General features: G+C 55.4%; 7 protein-coding genes across 7 annotated transcripts; 6 read left to right on the forward strand and 1 right to left on the reverse strand.

Moving 5' to 3' along the window:
- Positions 1-75: 75 nt before the first annotated feature.
- BROUX77_004934 (uncharacterized protein) lies at positions 76-3,686 on the forward strand (the record flags this gene model as incomplete). Its single annotated transcript, XM_073749751.1, has 4 exons — positions 76-106; positions 442-767; positions 1,284-1,769; positions 1,986-3,686. 4 exons carry the CDS (start codon positions 76-78, stop codon positions 3,684-3,686), a joined length of 2,544 nt encoding a protein of 847 aa, XP_073605391.1.
- A 147-nt stretch (positions 3,687-3,833) lies between these two features.
- On the forward strand, positions 3,834-4,094 carry BROUX77_004935 (uncharacterized protein; the record flags this gene model as incomplete). Its single annotated transcript, XM_073749752.1, has 1 exon — positions 3,834-4,094. One exon carries the CDS (start codon positions 3,834-3,836, stop codon positions 4,092-4,094), a length of 261 nt encoding a protein of 86 aa, XP_073605392.1.
- A 465-nt stretch (positions 4,095-4,559) lies between these two features.
- On the forward strand, positions 4,560-5,693 carry BROUX77_004936 (uncharacterized protein; the record flags this gene model as incomplete). The annotated part of the gene is made up of 1 exon (XM_073749753.1): positions 4,560-5,693. One exon carries the CDS (start codon positions 4,560-4,562, stop codon positions 5,691-5,693), a length of 1,134 nt encoding a protein of 377 aa, XP_073605393.1.
- A 668-nt stretch (positions 5,694-6,361) lies between these two features.
- On the forward strand, positions 6,362-7,561 carry BROUX77_004937 (uncharacterized protein; the record flags this gene model as incomplete). The annotated part of the gene is made up of 2 exons (XM_073749754.1): positions 6,362-6,622; positions 6,695-7,561. The coding sequence occupies 2 exons, from the start codon at positions 6,362-6,364 to the stop codon at positions 7,559-7,561; spliced, it is 1,128 nt and encodes a 375-aa protein (XP_073605394.1).
- Positions 7,562-9,238: 1,677 nt separating this feature from the next.
- BROUX77_004938 (uncharacterized protein) lies at positions 9,239-12,404 on the forward strand (the record flags this gene model as incomplete). Its single annotated transcript, XM_073749756.1, has 3 exons — positions 9,239-9,264; positions 9,460-12,000; positions 12,059-12,404. 3 exons carry the CDS (start codon positions 9,239-9,241, stop codon positions 12,402-12,404), a joined length of 2,913 nt encoding a protein of 970 aa, XP_073605395.1.
- Positions 12,405-13,283: 879 nt separating this feature from the next.
- Positions 13,284-14,787, forward strand: BROUX77_004939 (uncharacterized protein; the record flags this gene model as incomplete). Its single annotated transcript, XM_073749757.1, has 5 exons — positions 13,284-13,334; positions 13,414-13,434; positions 13,619-13,684; positions 13,755-14,475; positions 14,552-14,787. The coding sequence occupies 5 exons, from the start codon at positions 13,284-13,286 to the stop codon at positions 14,785-14,787; spliced, it is 1,095 nt and encodes a 364-aa protein (XP_073605396.1).
- Positions 14,788-15,345: 558 nt separating this feature from the next.
- BROUX77_004940 (uncharacterized protein) lies at positions 15,346-18,619 on the reverse strand (the record flags this gene model as incomplete). Its single annotated transcript, XM_073749758.1, has 3 exons — positions 15,346-18,192; positions 18,246-18,384; positions 18,447-18,619. 3 exons carry the CDS (start codon positions 18,617-18,619, stop codon positions 15,346-15,348), a joined length of 3,159 nt encoding a protein of 1,052 aa, XP_073605397.1.
- Between the last annotated feature and the right edge of the window lie 2,207 nt (positions 18,620-20,826).

Consider the following 20,826-nt stretch of genomic DNA (forward strand, 5'->3'; position numbering starts at 1 on the left):
CCACCGGAATGTGGTGATCGCTTTTTGGCCTTCATCTTTTTTTAATCAGCGATGACAAAATGTCTTTAGCCCGGAATGGCTCTGGCGATGTCGCCGCGGCTTGGCAGTAAGATGCCGGAACTTTTGCAAACACCTGGCTGGACGGCATGTCGCTCTCCTGGGCCCGCCACTATTTCCGCTCCCGTCTCGACTCTGCTTTCCGCGCCTGGTGCGGGTGGACACACTTTAGTCATTACACTTTGTGCGGGGGGTTTCTGTATGCATGGTTTGGATTTTAGGTTTCTGTTTCTGTATGTAATTTCTGGTACTACTTGTAGTCCCCTGTCGTATGCCGAGAATACCTCGCGAGTAGACAGGTAAATAAAGAATCAATCAATCAATCAATCCGCGCCTGGTGGGCAGAGGAGGGACGCGTCATCAGACCCCATCTGCACCGCCCAGTTGAACCCCCCAAGAAGGCTTGGTCAAGTCTCCTTGACGAGACCGATCGCAAGCTCGCCCGCGCAGTGCTGACTGCTCTGTCCGGCCATGGCGACTTTGCGGCCTACCATCGCCGCTTCGAACATGTGGACGCCGTGCTCTCCTGCCCCCTTTGCGGATCGGAGACCGCCCCAGAACATGTTTGGGTCTGCCCCCGGAACCCACAGCGGGTGTCCCGCAGCTTCTTCCAGAAGTTGATAGGCACCAAGCGCGGGGCCACCTGGCTGGCCGCCAAGGCAGCTAAAGCACCCACTGTGCTACTCGCCCACCGCCGTGCGAGGACTGAGGTGCACCCACAGGCCGCCGACCCTCCCGCTCGCTCCCCGTCGAGCCTACCACCGCCCGCCCCTCCACCTCCCAGTGCGGGGGCTACCCCGGGCCTCTCGGCTTAGCGCGCGCGCTGCCACTCTCGTCTGTTTGCTTGTTCTCCCTTTCTCTCTCTACTTCCTGTCTTTCCTTTGTTACTTTTCTTTTGTCATGTTCTATCTTTCTTTTGGGTTTGGTCTTCTACAGGGTAAAGGCCGAGGCTTGGGGTCTTGTTTGGGGCCTTACAAGCGAAGGACAGCCATTGCGCTGGGCGGTCGGGGGACCCTCCGTCATTATACTTCGTGCTGTGGGGATTTTCTGTATGCATGATTCTGGGTCTTTGGTTCTTTAGCTTCTGTATGTATTTCTTGGTACTAGTTTTAGTCCCCTGTCGTATGTCGAGAATACCTCGCGAGTAGACAGGTAAAATAAAGACAAACAATCAGCCGGAACTTTTGCCCCTTTCCACGCCTCGCCCGCGCGGTGCTGTCCGTCAGGATATCGAACAGGCCTTTGGAGTCGTCTCCGCCAGCGCCACGCTGTCGAAGTACGTTGGCAAGGCGGGCGTGCCCACCTTCCGCGCCCACATCGCCTTCCACGAAGGCCTTGTAGCCCCGTCTGCGGTTCCCCGTCGCGTAGCGACACTCGGAGAGCTGCACATGGTCTCCCCTGACAACACCCTGGAGCGCTTCCCGTTCTGCACACGCTGCCGGGTCCGCCACTTTGACCGCAAATGCCCGGCCGACACCGTGACGTCGTCCTCGACCCCGGCAGCCGCCGCCCAGGGAGACAAGGTACCGTCCCCTAAGCCCACCCAAGCGCCACTCGTGGCCGACAACACCGCCACCCAGCCCCAGCCGTCGACACAGGACAAGAGCCCTTCAAGCCCCCAGGCTCCCCCATCCTCCGTCTCCTCGTCGCCCAGCCAGCCCTCCTCCCTGCCCACCTCCAGCGAATCCTCTGAAACACAGGACTCAATGCAGGTAGACGACAACGTCGGGGAAGTTCTGTAAATGTTAGGAAACCCTAACTCTACGGTACTGAACATAAATTCGGCGAATGTACAGAGGTCCTGGACCTGTGCACAGGCGTTGCTACAGAAGGCGCATGAAGACCAGGTGAACGTGGTCTGCCTCCAAGAGGCCCCGTCAGGCGCAGATCCGGGGAACAGAACGTTTCCCAGACACCCCTCCTATCAGGCAATTGTCCCGGAGGGTAACTGGCGCTCGAAACCCCGAGTTGCCACATACGTATCGACAAATAGGCGCGGTCTTCGCTTCCAGAAGGCGTACATGAGGGAGGAGCACCCAGACATGGTCATGGTTGAGGTGGTACACGGAGGACACTCATACACCATCGTCAACCTCTACAACGCGGAGGCAGGTTCTTCCCACACGGGCGAAGCGCTTCACCTTCTCACAAGGATGCAGCCGGGACCACGCTCGGTGATTACTGGGGATTTCAACCTACACCACAGTGCTTGGAACCCCCGTAGCGCCTCGGACGATCTGGATGCAGAGCTCCTGCTGTCATGGATGGAAGAGAGGGCACTGCTGCTCGGTAACGCTGATGGAGAACCCACCCACGAGTCAGGCAGCGTCATTGACCTGGCGATCTTCTCGGCGCCTCTGTTCGCGCTTGGCGCGACCGCCGAGCTCAGAGACGAGTACACCTGCGGGAGCGACCATTTCCCACTGACAATTACTCTGCCACTTGCCGACCAGCCGACGGCTGCAGCCCCTCCTGGGCGACTCGTCATGGACAAGATGGACAGGAAGAAGTTCACTGCAGCCTGCAAAGCGGGGGTGCCCTTGATGGACGCCCTAGTCGCAGGTATACGCAGGAGACCTTTGTCCCGGGCGGAAAAAACTCAACACGTGGATGACTTCGCACGGACTCTTCAGGAAGTCATTCTCGGAGCCCTCGACGCGTCGACATCCAGGTCGCTCGGCAAGGCCAAAAGTTTCCCCTGGTGGGACAAGGATTGCAGGGAGGCAAGCGCAGAACAGCAGTCAGCCAAGCACCGTGTCAACAACGCCGACTCAGAGACTGCGGAACGGGGGACGAGAAAGGATCGCAGAGAAGCCAAGAAGCGGCTGGGCATGGTCCTCAAGAAAGCTGCGGGAAACTTCTACGACAACAGGGTCGCCAAGGCCACGCAAGCGCGAGACATTTTCCAGATTGTCAAGTGGAGAACTAAACCGCCCGCTCGACCATCGCCAGCGCTAGCGCCGGCGGAGGGTGCAGAGGCCACGGTGCAGGACACCACAGAGAAGATTGCACTTCTCCGCAGCGTGCATATGCCATCCTCTCGCCCGGGTGACTTGCCCCCTCCAGACTTGTCGCAAGCCCCAGTCGGGACCGAGCCGATCACGAAGCACGAGGTCAAAGCTGCTTTGTGGAAGCCTCAGAACACCGCGCCCGGTCTAGACAGCCTCTCCAACAACGCCCTGAAGCTAGCCTGGCCCGCTCTGGGGAAGCAGATCACTTATCTTTTCAAGGTCAGTTTTTCCTGGGGACTCCACCCTTCCCCCTTCAAGCAAGCGAAGGTGATTGCCCTCGCCAAGCCAAACAAGAAGGACCGGTCGTCGCCGCGTTTCTACCGGCTCATCTCGCTGCTGCCAACTCTGGCCAAGTGCTTGGAAAGGATTGTTGCCCGCCGACTCTCGCTCTGGGCCCTAGAGAAGGGACACATTGGGGACAACTACGCTGGGGCGGTGCCTGGGCGTAGCGCTGAAGACATGTGTCTGAGTCTGGTTGAGTCTCTGGAGTACTACATGGACCGCCAGATGGAATCCTCAGTCTTGACGTTCGATGTCAAGGGAGCTTTTGATGCAGTGCAGCCGCACCGCATGGTACAACGTCTGGTCGATCTGGATTGCCCGGCTGAGACATGCTGATGGGTGTCCTCGTTTCTCTCGGACTGCAAGGCTTTGTTGGTGCTCGATGGCATTGACGATCTCCTTCAGCCCACAGGAGGGAGCATACCCCAAGGCTCGCCAATTTCCCCCATCTTGTTCATGCTCTTCATGGCACCACTCTTCAGGATGGCCCTCCCGTGCTCCCTCCGCGGCTATGCGGACGACGGCTGCCTGGTCAGCTCAGGCTCGTCTCTGGCAGCCAACTGCTCGGTGCTGTCCCACACCCTCAACATTGTCAACAACTGGTGTGTGAGGAACGGCATGATGCTCGACCTTGCCAAGTCGGAACTCCTCCACGTGACGCGCAAGCGCCACGGCCAAACCCCGGGTCTTCTACTCCCCGATAGCGGCTCACTAAATGCCATAGACCCCAAGGATACCCTATGATGGCTCGGCGTGCGTTGGTCACGCAACCTGTCCTTCGTGCCGCACATCCGCGACGTCGCCCAGAGGACGGCACCCACCATACGCGGCATTCAGATTCTGTCTGGTTGCTGGAAGGGGGCCCCGGTGAAAGGCGCCCTCACGGCAGTCCGCTCTTGTGTGGTGAACAAGCTCGCCTACGCCGCCGCCGTCTGGTGGAACCACGGAGCCGGGACAACTAGCCAACCCCGTGGGCTGAAGCAGGCCGTGGCACTCCTGGATCGCACAGTCCGCCGAGGTCTGCGTGCGGCACTCCCGCTATATTGCACAACCCCATGCGCTATATACAACCTAGCGTCCGGTTTCCCGCCAATGAGTTTTGTCCTGGACAGCCGCCTTGGTTCGGCCGGACTTAGGGCCACTCTCACGTAGCCAAACCACCCGCTCGGAACGACAGCCACAAACTGGGGTAGAATAGGGAGGCTCAAGATGCTGCTCCCGCACAGCCTGGCCACTAACTACCCGGCCCCCTTCACGGGCGCGCCTGCATCATCTCGCCCCCATTTACAGGGCGACAAGAAGGCTGCAGCTGCGGCGCACCTAGCCTTGGTACGCTCCTCTTCCCCCTCGGACCTCTGGATATACACAGACGGATCCAAGCTGGGAGAGGGCCAGGTCGGCGCTGGGTGGGCGATCATTCGGGACGGGACAGTCCTGGACACGGGCAACTGCCCGATTCCTTTCCACGCCGAGGTTCATGACGCCGAGGTGATGGCCATTGCCAGAGCCCTGGAAAAAGTAGACTCGTGGGTGAAACCACAGTGCCGCAAGGTCTGGGTCTGCCCCGACAACCTCGCCGCGGTGTACCGCTTCACGACATGGGGCGCGAAGCCCGGAACCTCCGAAGAGCTTCTCCGGAGGGCCCAAACAATTTGCGCCGACTGGATTGGCCAAAGCCCTGACCACCCAGGTCCTAGACCGTGGCCAGATGGTGCCCCCGCTGTGGAAGTGATTTGGGTCCCGGGGCACTCCGACGTCTGGGGCAACGAGCTCGCGGACCGACAAGCCAAGATGGGCGCCGAGAGGGCCTACACGCCCGTAGGAATGTCCCTTTCCTGGGCCCGCAGCCATTTCCGTGCCCGCGTCACCACCGAGTTTCGCACCTGGTGGTCGAATGAAGGTTGTGCCAACAGACCTCACCTGAGCCGACCTCTCGAGGCTCCTAAGAAGGCCTGGAAAAACCTTCTTGACGACACTGAGCGCAAGCTTGCCCGCGCTGTCCTGACAGCACTTTCTGGTCACGGAGACTACGTAGACTACCACCGCCGTTTCAATCACTTGAACGCAGTGCTAACCTGCCCCCTCTGCGACGCTGAGACCACCCCGGAGCACATCTGGACCTGCCCCCGCAACCCTCAACGGATGGCTAAGGGCTTCTTCCAGAAGCTCATAGCCATCAAGAGTGGAGCCATCTGGCTGGCATCTAAAGCGGCCAAGAGTCCTCCGGTGCTTCTAGCACACCGCCGTGCGGTAACGGGAACGGACCCGCAGGAAGGGGACTCCCCAGTTCGCCCTCCGCCCGACCCTCCACCGCCTGGTCCGACCCTGCCCGGGGCAGCTTAGCCTCTGGGGCCCAATCTTTTTTCGCGCAACCGCGCTGCCAACCCTCTGGCGTGAATACGCCGCCAACCCCCCCTTTTTTTTTCTTATTTTGCACAAATATTTTTATCACTACATCGGCGGTGAGACCAGGACTCTGGGTCTTGTTTGGGGCCACGCGGACGAAGGACAGCCTCTGCGCTGGGCAGGTGGGAGACCTCCTGTCATTATACTTTGGATTGTGGGGTTTCTGTATGCATGGTTTGGATTTTGGGTTTCTATTTCTGTATGTAATTTCTAGTACTACTTGTAGTCCCCTGTCGTATGCCGAGAATACCTCGCGAGTAGACAGGTAAATAAAGAATCATCAATCAATCGGGAAGAACGTCACTCACCATGAAAAGCTACTTCTGTAAATAAAGACTGTCAAATTCACTCACAAGTTCAAGCCCCGGACACCGCAGTTGCGGAGCATCTTCGCTGGTAGCTACCCGGGGCCAACACCTCTTCTGTTTACGATTCAAAGCTATCGATCGAGATTAGCAACAGTCAAATTTCTTTGCTTCTGACCTTTACTCTTCTGTCTTGCCTGCCAGTCCACCTTGCTCCAAACTATTGTATCGTATCTCTACGACTATTCCCCATTAGCTTGTCCATATTTCTTACCTATCTTATATTTCTTTTCGCCCAATATGGATACCGTCCTCCCGGAAAACACCTCTGGCAGATCAAGTTTCAATCTTGATACTGCGATCGGATCTGAGTCCGGCTCCGCTCCCACCTCCATCTCCTCCGTCTCCGACTCCAACTTCAGCTCCAACTACATGTCTCCTTGCACAACACCAACGATCTTCCGCCTCAAGGCGCTGTTGCCATGGGAAAAGTTCCCTCTGTTGCAGAAGCAGCTGCTAGAAAGTTTTGACCACAACAACAACACAAGCATCAAGAAACTCGTTTTGACCGCTGCCCAGGACCTTCCAGAAGTGCCAGGATTCCCGCTTGAGTCGGTGTTGGATATTTAGTAGCACAACTACATCTACTTCGAGTCTCCGGCCCAAAAGCTGGTCAACAAGCACATGACGTCAGTGAAGCTGACGTGCCGCGTCGCTGCATACTACGGGACTGGATTTGGGCTCCCGGAGCTGCCGTTCCCCGTTGCCGAAAAACTTTGGGTCAAGACACGGGATGATTGCGAATCTGCCGAAAGGTGTATCTGGGGGCTCGCAATACAGCCCGAGTATCTCCCTCGCTCAAGCATCAAGAAGGCACTTGACAATAAGACATGGGTGAAGTTTACTGAGCACTTTCAGAGCCACATCAGTAGATGCGATACAGGTGTTTGGAAGAACGCCGATCTCCCTTCTGTCTTGATCAAGGCGTACGAGGGGATGTATAAAACAAGGTGCCGCTATGGATACATTGCCACGTGCGAAGCAATCATCTTCCTCTCGATTCCAGATCTAACAAATCCAGATACGCTTTTGTTCCATGTGCACATTCCGCAGAACTCGAGCTCTGACATGGGCAAAATCAAGCGTTCCAGTTTAAGGAGTCTCATCTTGAATCTAGCATCGTTTCTGCTCCACGTCGTGGATAGTGGCTCTGGTACAATGTTGGGCCAGTCCCTTCTCTCATTGATCCATGGGATATCCTCGCCCGTTACACCGTTGGATAAGATTCAAGATGGCACGTTTCCACGAGTTTTTTCTTCTAGGGAGGCACCGCTAGAAGAAGCGACGGGATGTATAGTTGCTGAATCACCAGACTCCAACTCGGATATCGAGACGGTCACGGAGTCCGTGCTCAATGACAAGCTTCAGGCATTCCCACAAAGCCAAGGCGTATCCATCATTGGAACTATTAGACAAACGGGCCTTGCTGCACAGGAATGAGGCAGATCGAAGTGAGATCTGGTGGGCGATACAATAGTGCCGAAAGGGGCGGCCATGCCATGCCAGAGGATCATTGTTCAAGCAAAAGCGCCAGAGTGAAGCGAGGGGGTGGGATCTGGCTGATGACGGGATAATTAGAGTATCGATACGAGTCTTTAAGCGTTAATGTTAGCTGTGACATGTTTTGTTTGAGTTGATCTGTCAAGCGGGACGAAGGCATGGAGGGGTAGAGTGCATGCAGTTGAAGAGAGACAATGGAAGGGAAGACACATGATATAAATGTGTCGTTGGTGAAGCATGGCTATGTTGGGTGCACCACAGGCTAGGGTTGGGTAGGGTCTACACTGGGGCATTTGGTATTGGACAGTCATTGGATGGGCTGAGTGAGAAATCGGAAGGAGCCAGGTACACAATGCAGCACTAGCGTGAATTCGGGAAAGGGCTGCAGCGGTCGCTTCCTTGGGGAATGTGTCTGGGTTTTGCGACTTGCATTAGTTAAGTTGGTTAGTGTTAGTGTTGGAGCAGAGCTGAGGGGAGGGGAGGGAAGTGTGAGCGAGAATGGGCGCCAATTTAGGCGGAAACTAAGAAGAGACGGGCGAGGGGCGATGGGCGAGGGGCGATGGGCGAGGGGCGATGGGGGACGAGAGACACGAGATGGAAAGAAAGACTTTGTGCGAATTGTTTGACAGAGGGGCAGTTGCACTTGTCGACAATAGGGACCTGCTAGATGCATGTAAGTAATTACTCGTGGTACACACGGCGGCTCCAGTTCTTGCAGCAGCCAATAGAAGGCCACAGGCGCCCTGGCCGCCCCACACAGCTCCCCACCAACAGCCACAGGCCATCTGGGCGCCTCAGGCCAACTCCGAGCGGGAAAAGTGAAGCTTTTCTACCGGTGTGAATTTTTTTTAGCTCGCCCAACTCTGACTGTCGAGCGACCTGCGAATCGGGGCCCACGACGAGGCTTCCTGTGCGAGTGTTTTATTGTTTCGTTTCTTTTCGTTGGGTCTCTGCGTCTTGCTGGATGGGCTTGCAGCTCGCCCCTCTGCTGCACAATAAACCGAGACCGACCAGGATCCTTTGGGCCCTAAAAAAACACAAGGATCGATCCCTCCTCGCTGAGCTTCTGTGGGTGGGTGCGCTTGTCTGGACGGGCTTGTTGCTCTGTGTTTTGTTTTGTCTTATGTTTTTTTCTCCTGTTGACAACCAACTCCTGTACATAGCAACGGCGACCGGCCTAACTAGCAAACAACAACTGAGCTTCTTTGCTGCTATTGGCGCAGTGCCCTAGATCTCCAGCGCCCTCCACATCGCCATCCCATCGAGATCGAGATCGAGAGCAGAGCAGCCTTCACTCTGGCTTCCCACTACCTGCCCTTGGTGCTTGGTCTCGTCCTTGGTTCTGCTCTGCTTCTTCCCTGCGCTCCCTTGCCAGGGGCATTGACAGCATCATAGCTTCTTCGCCTACACCGCCTTTGCCCGGCGACTTCCTAAGCCTGTGCCGTAATACCAGGCCTGGGCCTTGCATTTTTTTTCTTTCGCTTTTGTTTGCATTGTTCTAGAGTGCGCTTGCTATCGTCTTCTTCTGTCGCTGTTCTTCTCATCCATTGTTCGCGTTTGCAAATCGCCTCCTCAAACCTTAGACCTTAGACTCTCCCCTCTCTTAATCTCAGAGCTATGCATACCGACCTGCTTCTTCCTAGGTGTGTTTTTGTCTCCTTTATCTTATCGTGTTTGGCTTCTTGGCCATTTTTGTCCACATGAGTCTTGTTGAGGAATCGGCTCCTGATCGCTTTTCGTCCGCCGTCCGTCTGGCGGCTTGCTCGAGGCATCATCATCACTCGCTGTATAACTAGTCAGTCTCTGCAGACACTAACCAACTTGCTCTGTCAACTTAGCCTTCAAGAATCGAGCTCCCAGCCTCCAACACCAAGCCAAGCTAGCTCGGACATTGCAACTCCGACCTCACTTTGCGAATCCTCTGCTGCGCTAGAGTCGTTTCCCATTGATTCAAAACCACCTGTTATAGCCAGGACACCAGATCCCGACCAAGACACCACCACTGCTGCCTGGAACTGCCGCCTATCAGAAGACCTCCCTTTCGTTGCGTCTGCCTCACACTTGCATATTGTCGATCTGATCTGCGGCACCCCGACTGTTCTTGCTATACCGCCGCACACCACTTGTTTGCCGGCCAAGCGTCGACTTTCAAGCAACGCCCCGGTCCCTCAGCGCAAATCTCGGACCACCACTCCCGTGATTAATCCATCAAAAGTACACAGGTCCAGTGCTCTAGAATCCCAGCCTAAGCAGACCGTCGCCAGCAAAGCTTACACCACTCTCAAAGCTCCCATCACCACTGATCCCACTGACCAGATAAAGCTCAAAGGCCATCAGCCGAACAAACCGGAAACTATGGCTATACAGAGTGACAAGACCGTGGCCACCAGCGACTCTCTAAAAGGAACACAGCCCGACCTGTCTAATCTTCTATCACAACAGACCCATGGTGCCTCTGCGATAGTCCATAACTTCAACCCTGCGTCCGCCTCTTTCATGGGCGAGCAGTCCCTTTGGGATACCGACATGTCCTTGGCCATGGATATTGACTTTACTGCCGACGACGTTCAACTTTTTGCCCAGCAGCAGATCCAATTGCAACAACAATACAGAGAATCCAAACCACAAGCATCACCACAGCACCAACATATGCAGCTACACCCTCAAAACCCGTTTATTCAGAACAGCGCCATGTCGAGCTACGATGGCTGGAACAACCATACCCAAATGTTCAACAACCACTCCATGCACAGTGCTGCTTCCCTGTCACTTCCTCTGCCAGCCGGCAGCCCCCAGCAACTCCAGCAAAACGCCCGAAACAAAGCTTTTTCCTCGACATCGCCCTTGGCCTCGGAAACAATGGCCTTGCCAGTCAAGCGCAGACGCCCTCTGGCTGCAAATCCTCAACTATCTGTCATTGGCACTCGGGCCGCTGCTAAGATTTCGGCAATGTCGCCAGCTTTCTCGACTCCAATACTCGATAATCCCACTGCCGTCAATCCTGGTCTTATCTACTCCCAACCTCCTGACACCCTGGATTCTTCCACCAGCTTTGCGCCAATTTCTTGCCCACAACCATCGTCTCTGGGATCATCAATGGCCCCGGCCCAGGCCTCGACCATTAGCCTCGCTGATCCACCATCTTCCACGGCCCATATTTCTGGCCACGGCCTTGCTCGCTCGTCCAGCTTAAAGGAAAGCAAGTCAGCTTTAAGCGGCTCGGGAGCAGCCAGAATTGGCAGACCCAGCTTACAGCGGAGCTTTAGTGATGCCCGTGGTAAGCGCACTCTTGCGCGTCCTGCTGCTCTCTCGACGCTTGCCCCCGTCGTGCGCACCAAGTCTCCTGGCATTGGCGGAAGTGGAAGCGGAGGCGGAGCCAGGACTCCCAGACCTCTGCCCACTTCACGATCGGCCTCAGGCGACCGATCAACACTTGCAAAGCCCCACAGACTAGCCCACCTAGCATCTGGCTCTGACATCTCACAGAAACCCGCGGCACCCAGATCCCGACCAGCTAGCCCTTCGGTCAAGTTCGTCATTGATGCAATGGGCCGCGCTCATGCCGAGGCCTTTCCCACGCCGCTACCGCCAAAGCCATCAAACCGGATTGTACGCAGAGAGTCTGACAGACGCTCGCGCAGTTACAGCCCTGCCGAATACTATGACTCATCTAGTGACGACGAGCCCATAATTATCCCTGGGCGCAGCCCGAAATACACTAGCTTTGAAGACCGCCGGTCGGCAGGATATAGCCACCCGTTGGCGTCGTATCGGCAAAGCCCGGACAGTGGCAGCATTAGCACACGGGCTACGCCATCCGAAACACCATACTGCAACTCACCGCTTGGACTGGATGATAGCGACACAGGGTCCGAGGGGATGGACAGAGAACGAGTTGACGGCCGAAGTGCTACTAATGAGGGCGATGCTATGTGCGAACTCCTCAAGCTGCGAGAAAGCCGACGCAAGCGACCAAGTGAGATGATGGCATCGGGTAGCAGTAGAACCGGTGTGGCAATGAATAACCAGAATGCCATGATGACAAATGGCATGATCGGTTCACAAGACATGGCGCCTATCGAAACCAAGAACGCAGGCCTTGACCTCGGCACTGGCTTTCAACTAGAAGACATGCGCTCTAGCATGGTCATGACCCTGTCTCAGATACAATATCAGAACATGCAGATGCTGGCTGGTGCATTCCCTGTTGGCGACTCAGCACACCTTCAAGAGACACATCCGGGACTGAACATTTCCCTGGCTCCGTTGGTTGACCCTACACTGGGAACAGGAGCAACATCGGATACTACCAGCGTCATTCGATGTGTATGCCAGCAAAATAGCCCAGAGCTCGTGGGAAACCAATTCATGGTCAATTGGTAAGTGGTTAATCTGTTTTGTGATCTCAAGAGTCCTGACTAACAATAGTGATTGTAGCTCCTCGTGCCAGAAATGGTTGCACGGTGGCTGTGTAAATGTCACAGTTCAAACTAGGCCGACGACGTACCTTTGTGTGTTTTGCATTGGCGCCACGGTTGGAGGCACAGGGGTGACGGGAACAACAGTGGCAGCAGCGGCAGCGGCAGCATCGGCAGCAATGACAACGGCGGCCATAAACCCTGCTGCTCCTGCGCGCGCTGGACCGGCGACCAAGGGAAAGCCCGGCCCCAAGCCCAGGGCTAAGCCGAAGCCGAGAGCCAAGGCAAAGGCGAAGGCGGCACCAGCGGCGGCACCGGCTGCAGCGGCCGTGCCGGTGGCGGCGGTGGGAGCCAATGTGCGGTGATTAAGCGGCCGGGAGTGGGTGTGGGCGCATAGACGACGTCCATTCTTTTCTTTTTTTTACATGGCTGGGCACTTGTTTTTCTTTTCTATTTTTTTTCTCGCTGGGTTTCTGCGTTGGTTGGTTCACAGGTTAAAGAGCGGGCGCAAAGGCAGTTCACATCATGTTTTTGACAGCCACGATAAACGATGCGACGAAGGTTAATGACAGAAGAAATCACACCACACAAGCGGGCAGAAATATTGTGTCTACGCATGCCTGTTTTGCAACATCACCAAAAGCCGGTAACATGCAAGAAGGCCTGTTTTTGTATTGGACCCAAATCCAAGATATTCCATTCCGATCTCGGATCGGCGGCGTGGGGAATTTAGGAGGGGCCGTATTTTTTTCTAGAAGGTGGGGCGGGGCAGGGCAGGCAACGAGGCAGTTGCATGTGAAGAAATCGGAGGGAAAGGCGTGGGACCCAAGCAAAAGATACAAGAAGGACGAAGTAAAAAACAGCAATAAAAACAAAAATGGGCAGCTGTAGCGAAAAGTGCGCCGAGCTTTGGCCTGCGTGCTGGGAGATTTTGGAGCAATTGCTTGTTTGCGGCCGGCGATCGCATCGGCGATGATTCAAATCAGTGGCTGTATACAAGTGACAAGTGACAAGTGACAAGCGATGAAGTAGGAAGGAGCTGGTGACTGTACTGCCGTGGTTTGCTGCCCTTTATAGAAACTACCTCTTTTTTTTTCTTTTTCTTTTTTTTGTTGAGCTTCACGTTATCCGCTTTTCCTCCTCTCCTTTGCCTCGTTTTTTTTTTTAATTCTCTTCTTCTTTTATTTTGTGCGTCATTGTCGCCTTCTTCTTCTTAGTATCCGCCCTTTTTTCGTCTATCCAAAATGTCCGAGTTCAACATTGTCGTGTTTGGTGGCGACCACAGTGGTCCTGAGGTTCGTTGGTTGTCTATTTGCGCTGTGCTTCTAGAGAGAGACCAAATAAGCTAACCTTTTTGTTTTCTACTGTTAATAGTGTGTGGCTGAGGGCGTCAAGGTACGCAAGCGACGATTGGCCATGGCTCCGGCCCTTTGCGCCTAGAAACCCCGAGATTCGGCACGACGAATAAGAGACCAGCGGCACGCAGCGAGGCCGGGCTCCCAGAACCGGCCCCGGCCTGGGCCGCTGGCTCACCGTGTGGCGAATGTTCCGCATGCCAATGCTGACAGCGCTGAACTAGGTCCTGAAAGCCCTCGAGACTGCTCGCCCCGTCAAGTTCAACCTGCAGAACCACCTGATGGGTGGCGTGAGTTTCCCCTCGTTCCCCGCTGTTCGGGTTCCCGAGGACCAGCTAACGTGTTGCTGCGTGCGACTAGTGCTCCATTGATGCCCACGGCACCCCCCTCACCGACGAAGCGCTCAATGCCGCCAAGGCCGCCGACGCCGTTCTGCTCGGTGCCATTGGCGGCCCCGAGTGGGGCACCGGCAAGGTGCGCCCCGAGCAGGGCATCCTGCGCATCCGGAAGGAGATGGGCACGTATGGCAACCTGCGCCCGTGCAGCTTTGCGTCCGAGTCGCTGGTCGACTTCTCGCCGCTCAAGGCCGAAGTGTGCCGCGGCACCGACATGATGATTGTGCGCGAGCTGACTGGCGGCATCTACTTTGGCGAGCGCAAGGAGGACGAGGGCGACGGTCAGGCCTGGGACACCGAGCCCTACTCGCGCGCCGAGGTTGAGCGCATTGCCCGTCTGGCCGGCTTCCTGGCCCTGCGCCGTGGCGACAAGACGGTGTGGTCGCTGGACAAGGCCAACGTGCTGGCCACCAGCCGCCTGTGGCGCAAGGTCATCGCCGAGGTCTTTGAGAAGGAGTTCCCGAGCCTGAAGCTGGAGCACCAGCTGATTGACTCGGCTGCCATGATCCTGGTCAAGAACCCCCGCGGCCTCAACGGCGTCGTTGTCACGAGCAACCTGTTTGGCGACATCATCTCGGACGAGGCCAGCGTTATCCCCGGCTCCATTGGTCTGTTGCCCAGTGCCAGTCTGAGCGGCATTCCCGACGGCAAGAGCAAGTGCAACGGCATCTACGAGCCCATTCACGGTGAGTATTCTTGTTCTGCGTCTTGAGCGGCCCGGACCCTTGTTTTTCTCACCCATGTACTAACTATCATCTGTAGGCTCTGCCCCCGACATCTCCGGAAAGGGCATCGTCAACCCCGTCGGTACCATCCTGTCGGTTGCCATGATGCTGCGCTTCTCGCTGAACCTCCCCGAGGAGGCCACTGCCGTCGAGGAGGCTGTCAAGCGCGCCATTGACAGCGGCGTGCGGACCAAGGATCTGGGCGGTGATGCTGGCACGGCTGTCATGGGTGATGCTGTCATTGCTGAGCTGAACAAGATCCTGGCCCAGTAAGAGAAGCCAGGAATGATGGAGATAGAGCATACATGTGGATTTCTTTTTTTTTTTTGCATTTTGAGTTTCTTTTTTTTACGTTCTTTTCTTACGCCGGCATGATGTAAACAGAGGGGCGAAGAGAGAAAAGGTTAGTCATGAACAAGACATTGTCACGGTATTCACAGGGGCCTCGGAGAATGTGCATAACTGTTGTTTATTTGGGTGTAGCTATGGAAAGAAGAAGGAAAATAAAGGGTTATGCACGGTGACGGACATTACTAAAGGTGTTGGAGATTAAGTGGCCGCATGGCCATAGAAGAGAAGCAAGAAGAAACACAAGTATACGGAGCAAAGCGCACCAGAGGGCGCTTGCCCTGGCAGACACTTCTCATGATCTGCTGGGGGGGGGGGCGATTAGCGGAGCCAAGAGAGTCTTGAAGGAAAAGAAAAGTGCTGGGGCCGAGAAAGAGCACACAGGCAGAGAAGAGATTGCCCAGAGGCAGAGATGGAAAAACGGGCGAAGCTGGCCGTGAAGGGCAGCCAGATACGCCCTGAGAGACAGTCTTCTCAATGCGCTTACATGAGCATCGCCGCAGCTACAAGACCGACCACAGCACAAAGCGGACCGACTCCACGGCCCAGCGCGCCAGCACCAGCAGTCACGGGGACCGTGGCGGAGGCGGAGGCGGAAGCCGAGGATCCGCTAGGTGCGCTCGACGACGCGGTCGAGGCCTCGGAAGCAGACGAGGCAGCAGCAGACTCCTCAGTCGCCCGCTTGTCGCGCCGGTAGCCGCCGTAGCTGCCGTCGGGCGTCGGGAGCGACGTGGTGGGTGGGGTCAGGGCGCTGGCGCTCTGGACGGTGGAGTAGACCTCCTGGCTGCTGCTGCTGCTGCTGCTGTCAGGGCCGGGTCCGTAGCCGCCGTCGCCGTCTGGCACTGTGGTGGTGGTGTACAGCGTGCTGGGCGTGTGGGTCTTCCACGTGGTCTGCGCCTTGTCGGTGACGGACGCCCAGTTGGTCTGGGTGACGGTGACGACGACGGGCGGCGCGGGCGCGTAGTAGTCGGTGGGCGCGGGACCGGGGACGGTGGTGTGCTGGGTGATGTAGATGGTGGTGGTCAGGGTGGTGGGCACGACGTCGGTCCATGTGCTGGCCTTGGTGTAGGTCAGCGTCTTGTAACCGGTTTCGTAGACGGTGACGGTGGCGTTGCCGGCAGCCGTGGTGGTGGTGGCCACGACGCACGTTGTGGTCGTGTACAGGTCGGTCTGCACGGTGACGGTGGTGCCGTGCGTGACGTACTCGATCACCGTCGACGGCACCGTGACCGTCGCCGGCTGCACGTTGGTCACCGTCACGTACTGCGTGTTGCCGCCGACGTAGCTGGTCTCGGTGGTCGCGGCGACCTCGGTGACGACGGCCGTCGCGTACACGTCTTCGGTGTGCGTGACGTTGGGGCCCTTTTGCGTCACGACGACCTTGGTGGGCACCTTGGTCACGATGGTGTGGTGCGCCGTGTATGTCACTGTCAGCGTCTCGCCGGCCACTTCGGTCGTCTCGGTCACAGCGTAGCCTTCGGTCACGGTCGTGTACTGCAGAGCCTGCGCGGTGGCGGTGACGTTCGGGCCGGCCTGTGTGACAAGCACGGTGTGCGCCACAGTCTGCACCTCGGTTATCTGCTTGATGAAGGTGGTGGTGATGGTCTCGCCGGCAACGACGGTCACGGCGGTCACGGGCACGGCAGAGGTCAAGGTCACCGTGTCGTATTGCTCAACGACTGAGGTGATATCAGGGAGCTCAGAGGTGACGACAACCGTGTGCGGGATGGCTGTCTCGACAGTAACCTGCTTGGTGTAGGTGGTATAGACAGTCTCGCCGTTGACGACCGTGTAGGAAGTCACAGGAATGTTCTTTGTCAGAGTGACGGTGTCGTACTCCTTAACCACCGAGGTCACATCAGGGAGCTCCGAGGTGATGACGACAGTGTGGGGGATATCAGTCTCTACGGTAACCTGCTTAGTGTAGGTAGTGTAGATAGTCTCTCCGTTGACGACCGTGTAAGAGGTGATAGGAATGTCTTTGACAATGGTAACAGTCTCATATTCCACGACGGCCGAGGTAACGTCAGGGAGCTCCGAGGTAATAACAACTGTGTGAGGAATAGCAGTCTCGACGGTAGTCTTCTTGGTGTAGGTAGTGTAGATAGTCTCGCCGTTAACCACAATGAAAGAAGTGACTGGAACATCCTTAGCAATAGTAACAGTCTCATATTCCACAACAACTGAAGTAGCATCAGGGAGCTCAGAAGTCAAGACAACCGTCTGCGGGACCGTGATAACCGACGTCGCCAGTTTGGTAAAAGTGGTATACACAGTCTCACCGTTTACCACCGTCCACTGCGTCACAGGCACAACGGCAGTCTGGGTAGTGACGTCCCACTTGCTGACGACCTCAGTGACGTCAGGCAGCTCCGAAGTCAGCACAGAGGTCACGGGAACAGTGACAACCTCGGTTGTCAGCACAGTGAAGGTCTGGTAGACAGTCTTGCCGTTGATCACGGTTGTCGAAACAGTGGGCACTTCCTTGGTCGAAGTCAGCGTCTGCCACTGCGTCACGCCCTCGGTCACGTCGGGGCCTTGACTGGTCACGACCTTGGTGACGGGGACGGTAAGGGTCTCGGTGGTGAAAGAGGTGTAGGTGTTGTAGATGGTCTCGCCGTTGACGACGACGGTGGAGATGACGGGGACTTCTTTAGTGTCGGTGATGGTCTTCCATGCGGTTACGCCTTCAGTGACGTCGGGACCCTGGCTGGTGACAACCTTGGTCACAGGAATAGTCAGAGTCTCTGTGGCATAGGCAGTGTAGGTGTTGTAAACAGTCTCGCCGTTGACCACCACGGTATAAACATAGGGAACCTCCTTGGTTTCAGTAACGGTCTTCCACTGTGTCACACCCTCGGTAACGTCAGGGCCTTGACTAGTGACAACCTTGGTCACAGGAATAGTCAAGGTCTCCGTAGCATAGGCAGTGTGGGTGTTGTACACGGTAGATCCGTTGACCACCACAGTCGAAACGACCGGAGTCTCCTTGGTCTCAGTGACAGTCAGCCAGTAGGTAGCAGCTTCAGTGATATCCGGGGCTTTGTCCGTCACGACCTGGGTAACCGGGACCTCGGTGACTATTGTCGACGTAGTGGTGTACGTCACCGTCTCCGTGTTGCCACCAATCACCGTCGTCTCGGTCACGGGGACCTTCTTGGTGTAGGTGGTCAGGACCAGCGCGCTGACCACAGAGGTCACATCGGGAAGAACAGCTGTCTCGTAGATGGTGGTAGGCACCTTAGTCACGACAGCAGAGGTCGTGGTGTACGTCGAGGTGATGGTCGAGCCGCCCTTGGTGATGGTCTCGGTGACTGGGCAGATAGTAGTCTGTAGCGAGTTAGTCTCGTTTTCCACTCTGGAGGCTCTGGCGGTTTACGTACGTAGGTCAGCTCAACTTCAGTTGTAGTGGCGACCGTGGTGTCCGCGCCGTGCACCGTGACTGTCTGTCCGGCACATTCACCGCCACAGTCCTTGGTGACAGTAATCGTAGAGGTAGTCAGAGTAGTCAACGTCTTGGTTCTAATCACAATGGTACTGTTAGCAAGTGCTTTCGTGCTGCGTTAGCCGCTAGGTCAACTCACGATCCTCCCCAGGTAATAGTCGTTGTGACGGGGCAAACAGTCGTAGTCTCATAAGTAGTCGCGGTGACACGGCTAGTAATGCCGTTCTTGCTGTGGCCCCAGCCCGAGTTGCCGCCCCATTTGCCAGCCAAGGCGGGCACTGCAAAGCCTAGAAGGCCGACAGTAAACTTCATTTCGGCGGGTATTCAAGCAAAGACTTGGATGAAGAAAAGTACAACGAGAGAAAATGGGTCCGGAGGAAAACGAGAGTGAAGGCAAGAAAGAAGAAGAGGTTAAACCCTGCAGGCTGAACAGATCACAGACAAAAAGTCTTGGGTGAAGTGAGTCTTGGCCGCGGAGGTGAAGAGAAAAGACCCAAGAGTGAGATTTGGGTAGGTCTCAAGACAGTTTATATGCAACTAGGCGTGAGTAATGAAGAGACTCTCCAGGTTTCCAAGTCTTTCTCTTGTCAGCTCTCCTCCAAGTTTGAGGCGTGCATGCTAATCACAGTCTCCTCCAAACCAAGGTCGTATTCGAGCAGTGTATCTCCACTGCGACCTAGAATACGTCTACACAATTCTCTCAACGAAGCCAGACATCAAAGGCCACATGTAGTGCGACAATACTCGGACCTGCTCAACTTGCTCACTACATGAAGCGGTGGTGGAATATCACCGCCCGCAGTCCCCCATTTCATACTGAATACGAACACCAGTTCCTCACACAACCAGCGTGCCTGGTTTCTCTGCCCCCTTATTGCAGTCTTTTATTGACTGACTATAGACCACATATAGCCAACTCACCTCTCGAGCAGCCCGGTCGGCCTGTGAGTCTGTTAGTGACACGTCGAGGCTTTTGTCCCACGTGCTGAATCGATAGGACAGAATTCGAACTCTAGCATCTCAGTAGCCTGAGTTTCAGTGATACCCCAACTCCCACATAGCTAACTTCACCTCTTGTGTGACACCAGCCATGTATTCTTCATTAGATTTCTTGAAACGCACAAATGACTGTTATTCACATGTGTATCCTGATGCTGTTCCATGGTACCATTCTAACTCTCAGGGGAAGAGGGGGCTTAGTCAACTAGCGTGAAGCCGCAAGATTCAACAGGATACCAGACCGGTCTAGTTATGGTTCGAGGGCTGCAGAGTTGGTGGAATGTATCGGGCTGGAAAGGATGACGTGATGCACTAGAGTCGACGGGTGCTTGCGCTGCATGAATCCCGTTCAATTACGCCCATACTGAGCGAACCTCAGTTCATCTTGTCATACCTGTCGAGTTTTCGGGCTATGTTTGTCCCCTTAGTACTATTCTTGCATGATTTTGATGCCAGAATCCTTTGTTTAGCCGACCCCAATTTGCGGGAGAACGACACTCCTCTCTACAGCGCAATTCCAAAAGGCCTTAATGCAAGATCACATGTACCGGCTCTAAACCCCCGGTATTTCTCTTCTCAGCCTTAGACTTGGAGTCCTGTTGATATCCCCCTCTGACTACTGCTTCCTAGCTGAGAAGTCCTCGGCGGGCAAAGGCAATATCGCACATGCACGGGCTTTTTGTCTCAACGGAACTCGTAGGGCTTTCAAGTTTTGTTTCCGAGCCATGCAGATAACCACGGTAGTACCTTCTTTCCCAGCAGTCTTGTCGAGGCGGGTTCTCTACCTGTCTGTTTCTGCTGTGGTTGTGCCTGGATTATTGGCGTGGTGTGGCTTCGTAGTGTAGGTGTAAGCAGATGACTGCGCTGTATTCCTGCATATACGGACTCTAATTTCACATAGAGCAATCGAAAAGAAGAAGAAAGAAAATCATAGCAAAGTCTCCTTGTGACACTGTCGTGTATGCAGCTTTTTTTTTCAGCTCAACGTACACGTTGGCCGGACAAAAAAGAAAGAAAAACACGGCCACAGCAATGTGGTTGGGCTGCTATTGTGAAACATGAAGCTTAGGTTGGTGTAACCATCTAGTAGTCCATGCATGCTGCTAACCCTAATGACGCAGAGCCTAAGCCCTCAACATTCTCCCAGAACATAGTGTCTCGAGGACCACGTTGAGCTATGGCTTGGGTGACGTCAGCTTTTATCTCTCAAAGAGAGCTAGTTTTGATTCTGTATGTGACCTGTCTTGGTTAAAAGAAAGACAAAAACTACTTGCACGCGAACTTTGTATCTATAAATAAACGAGACAAGCTATCAAGAACAAGTCTTGGAAAGGTGAGACATACCCCACGGAACATGTGACCAACGACTGAGGAGTGTAACTAAGTATCACGGAAGTGCACAACAAGTATCAAAACTGGGGCATTGCAACTTCAACCCTGCCTTGGGTCTGATCTAAGCTAAGCGGGACGAGCCTAGAAGAATACAGAACCGAAGGTTTTCTATAACTATGAAGAGGCGA

Source organism: Berkeleyomyces rouxiae (assembly GCF_048999995.1).
Source record: "Berkeleyomyces rouxiae strain 22BRR77 chromosome Unknown BrBRR77_ptg000004l, whole genome shotgun sequence".
Classification (NCBI taxonomy): Eukaryota; Fungi; Ascomycota; class Sordariomycetes; order Microascales; family Ceratocystidaceae; genus Berkeleyomyces; species Berkeleyomyces rouxiae.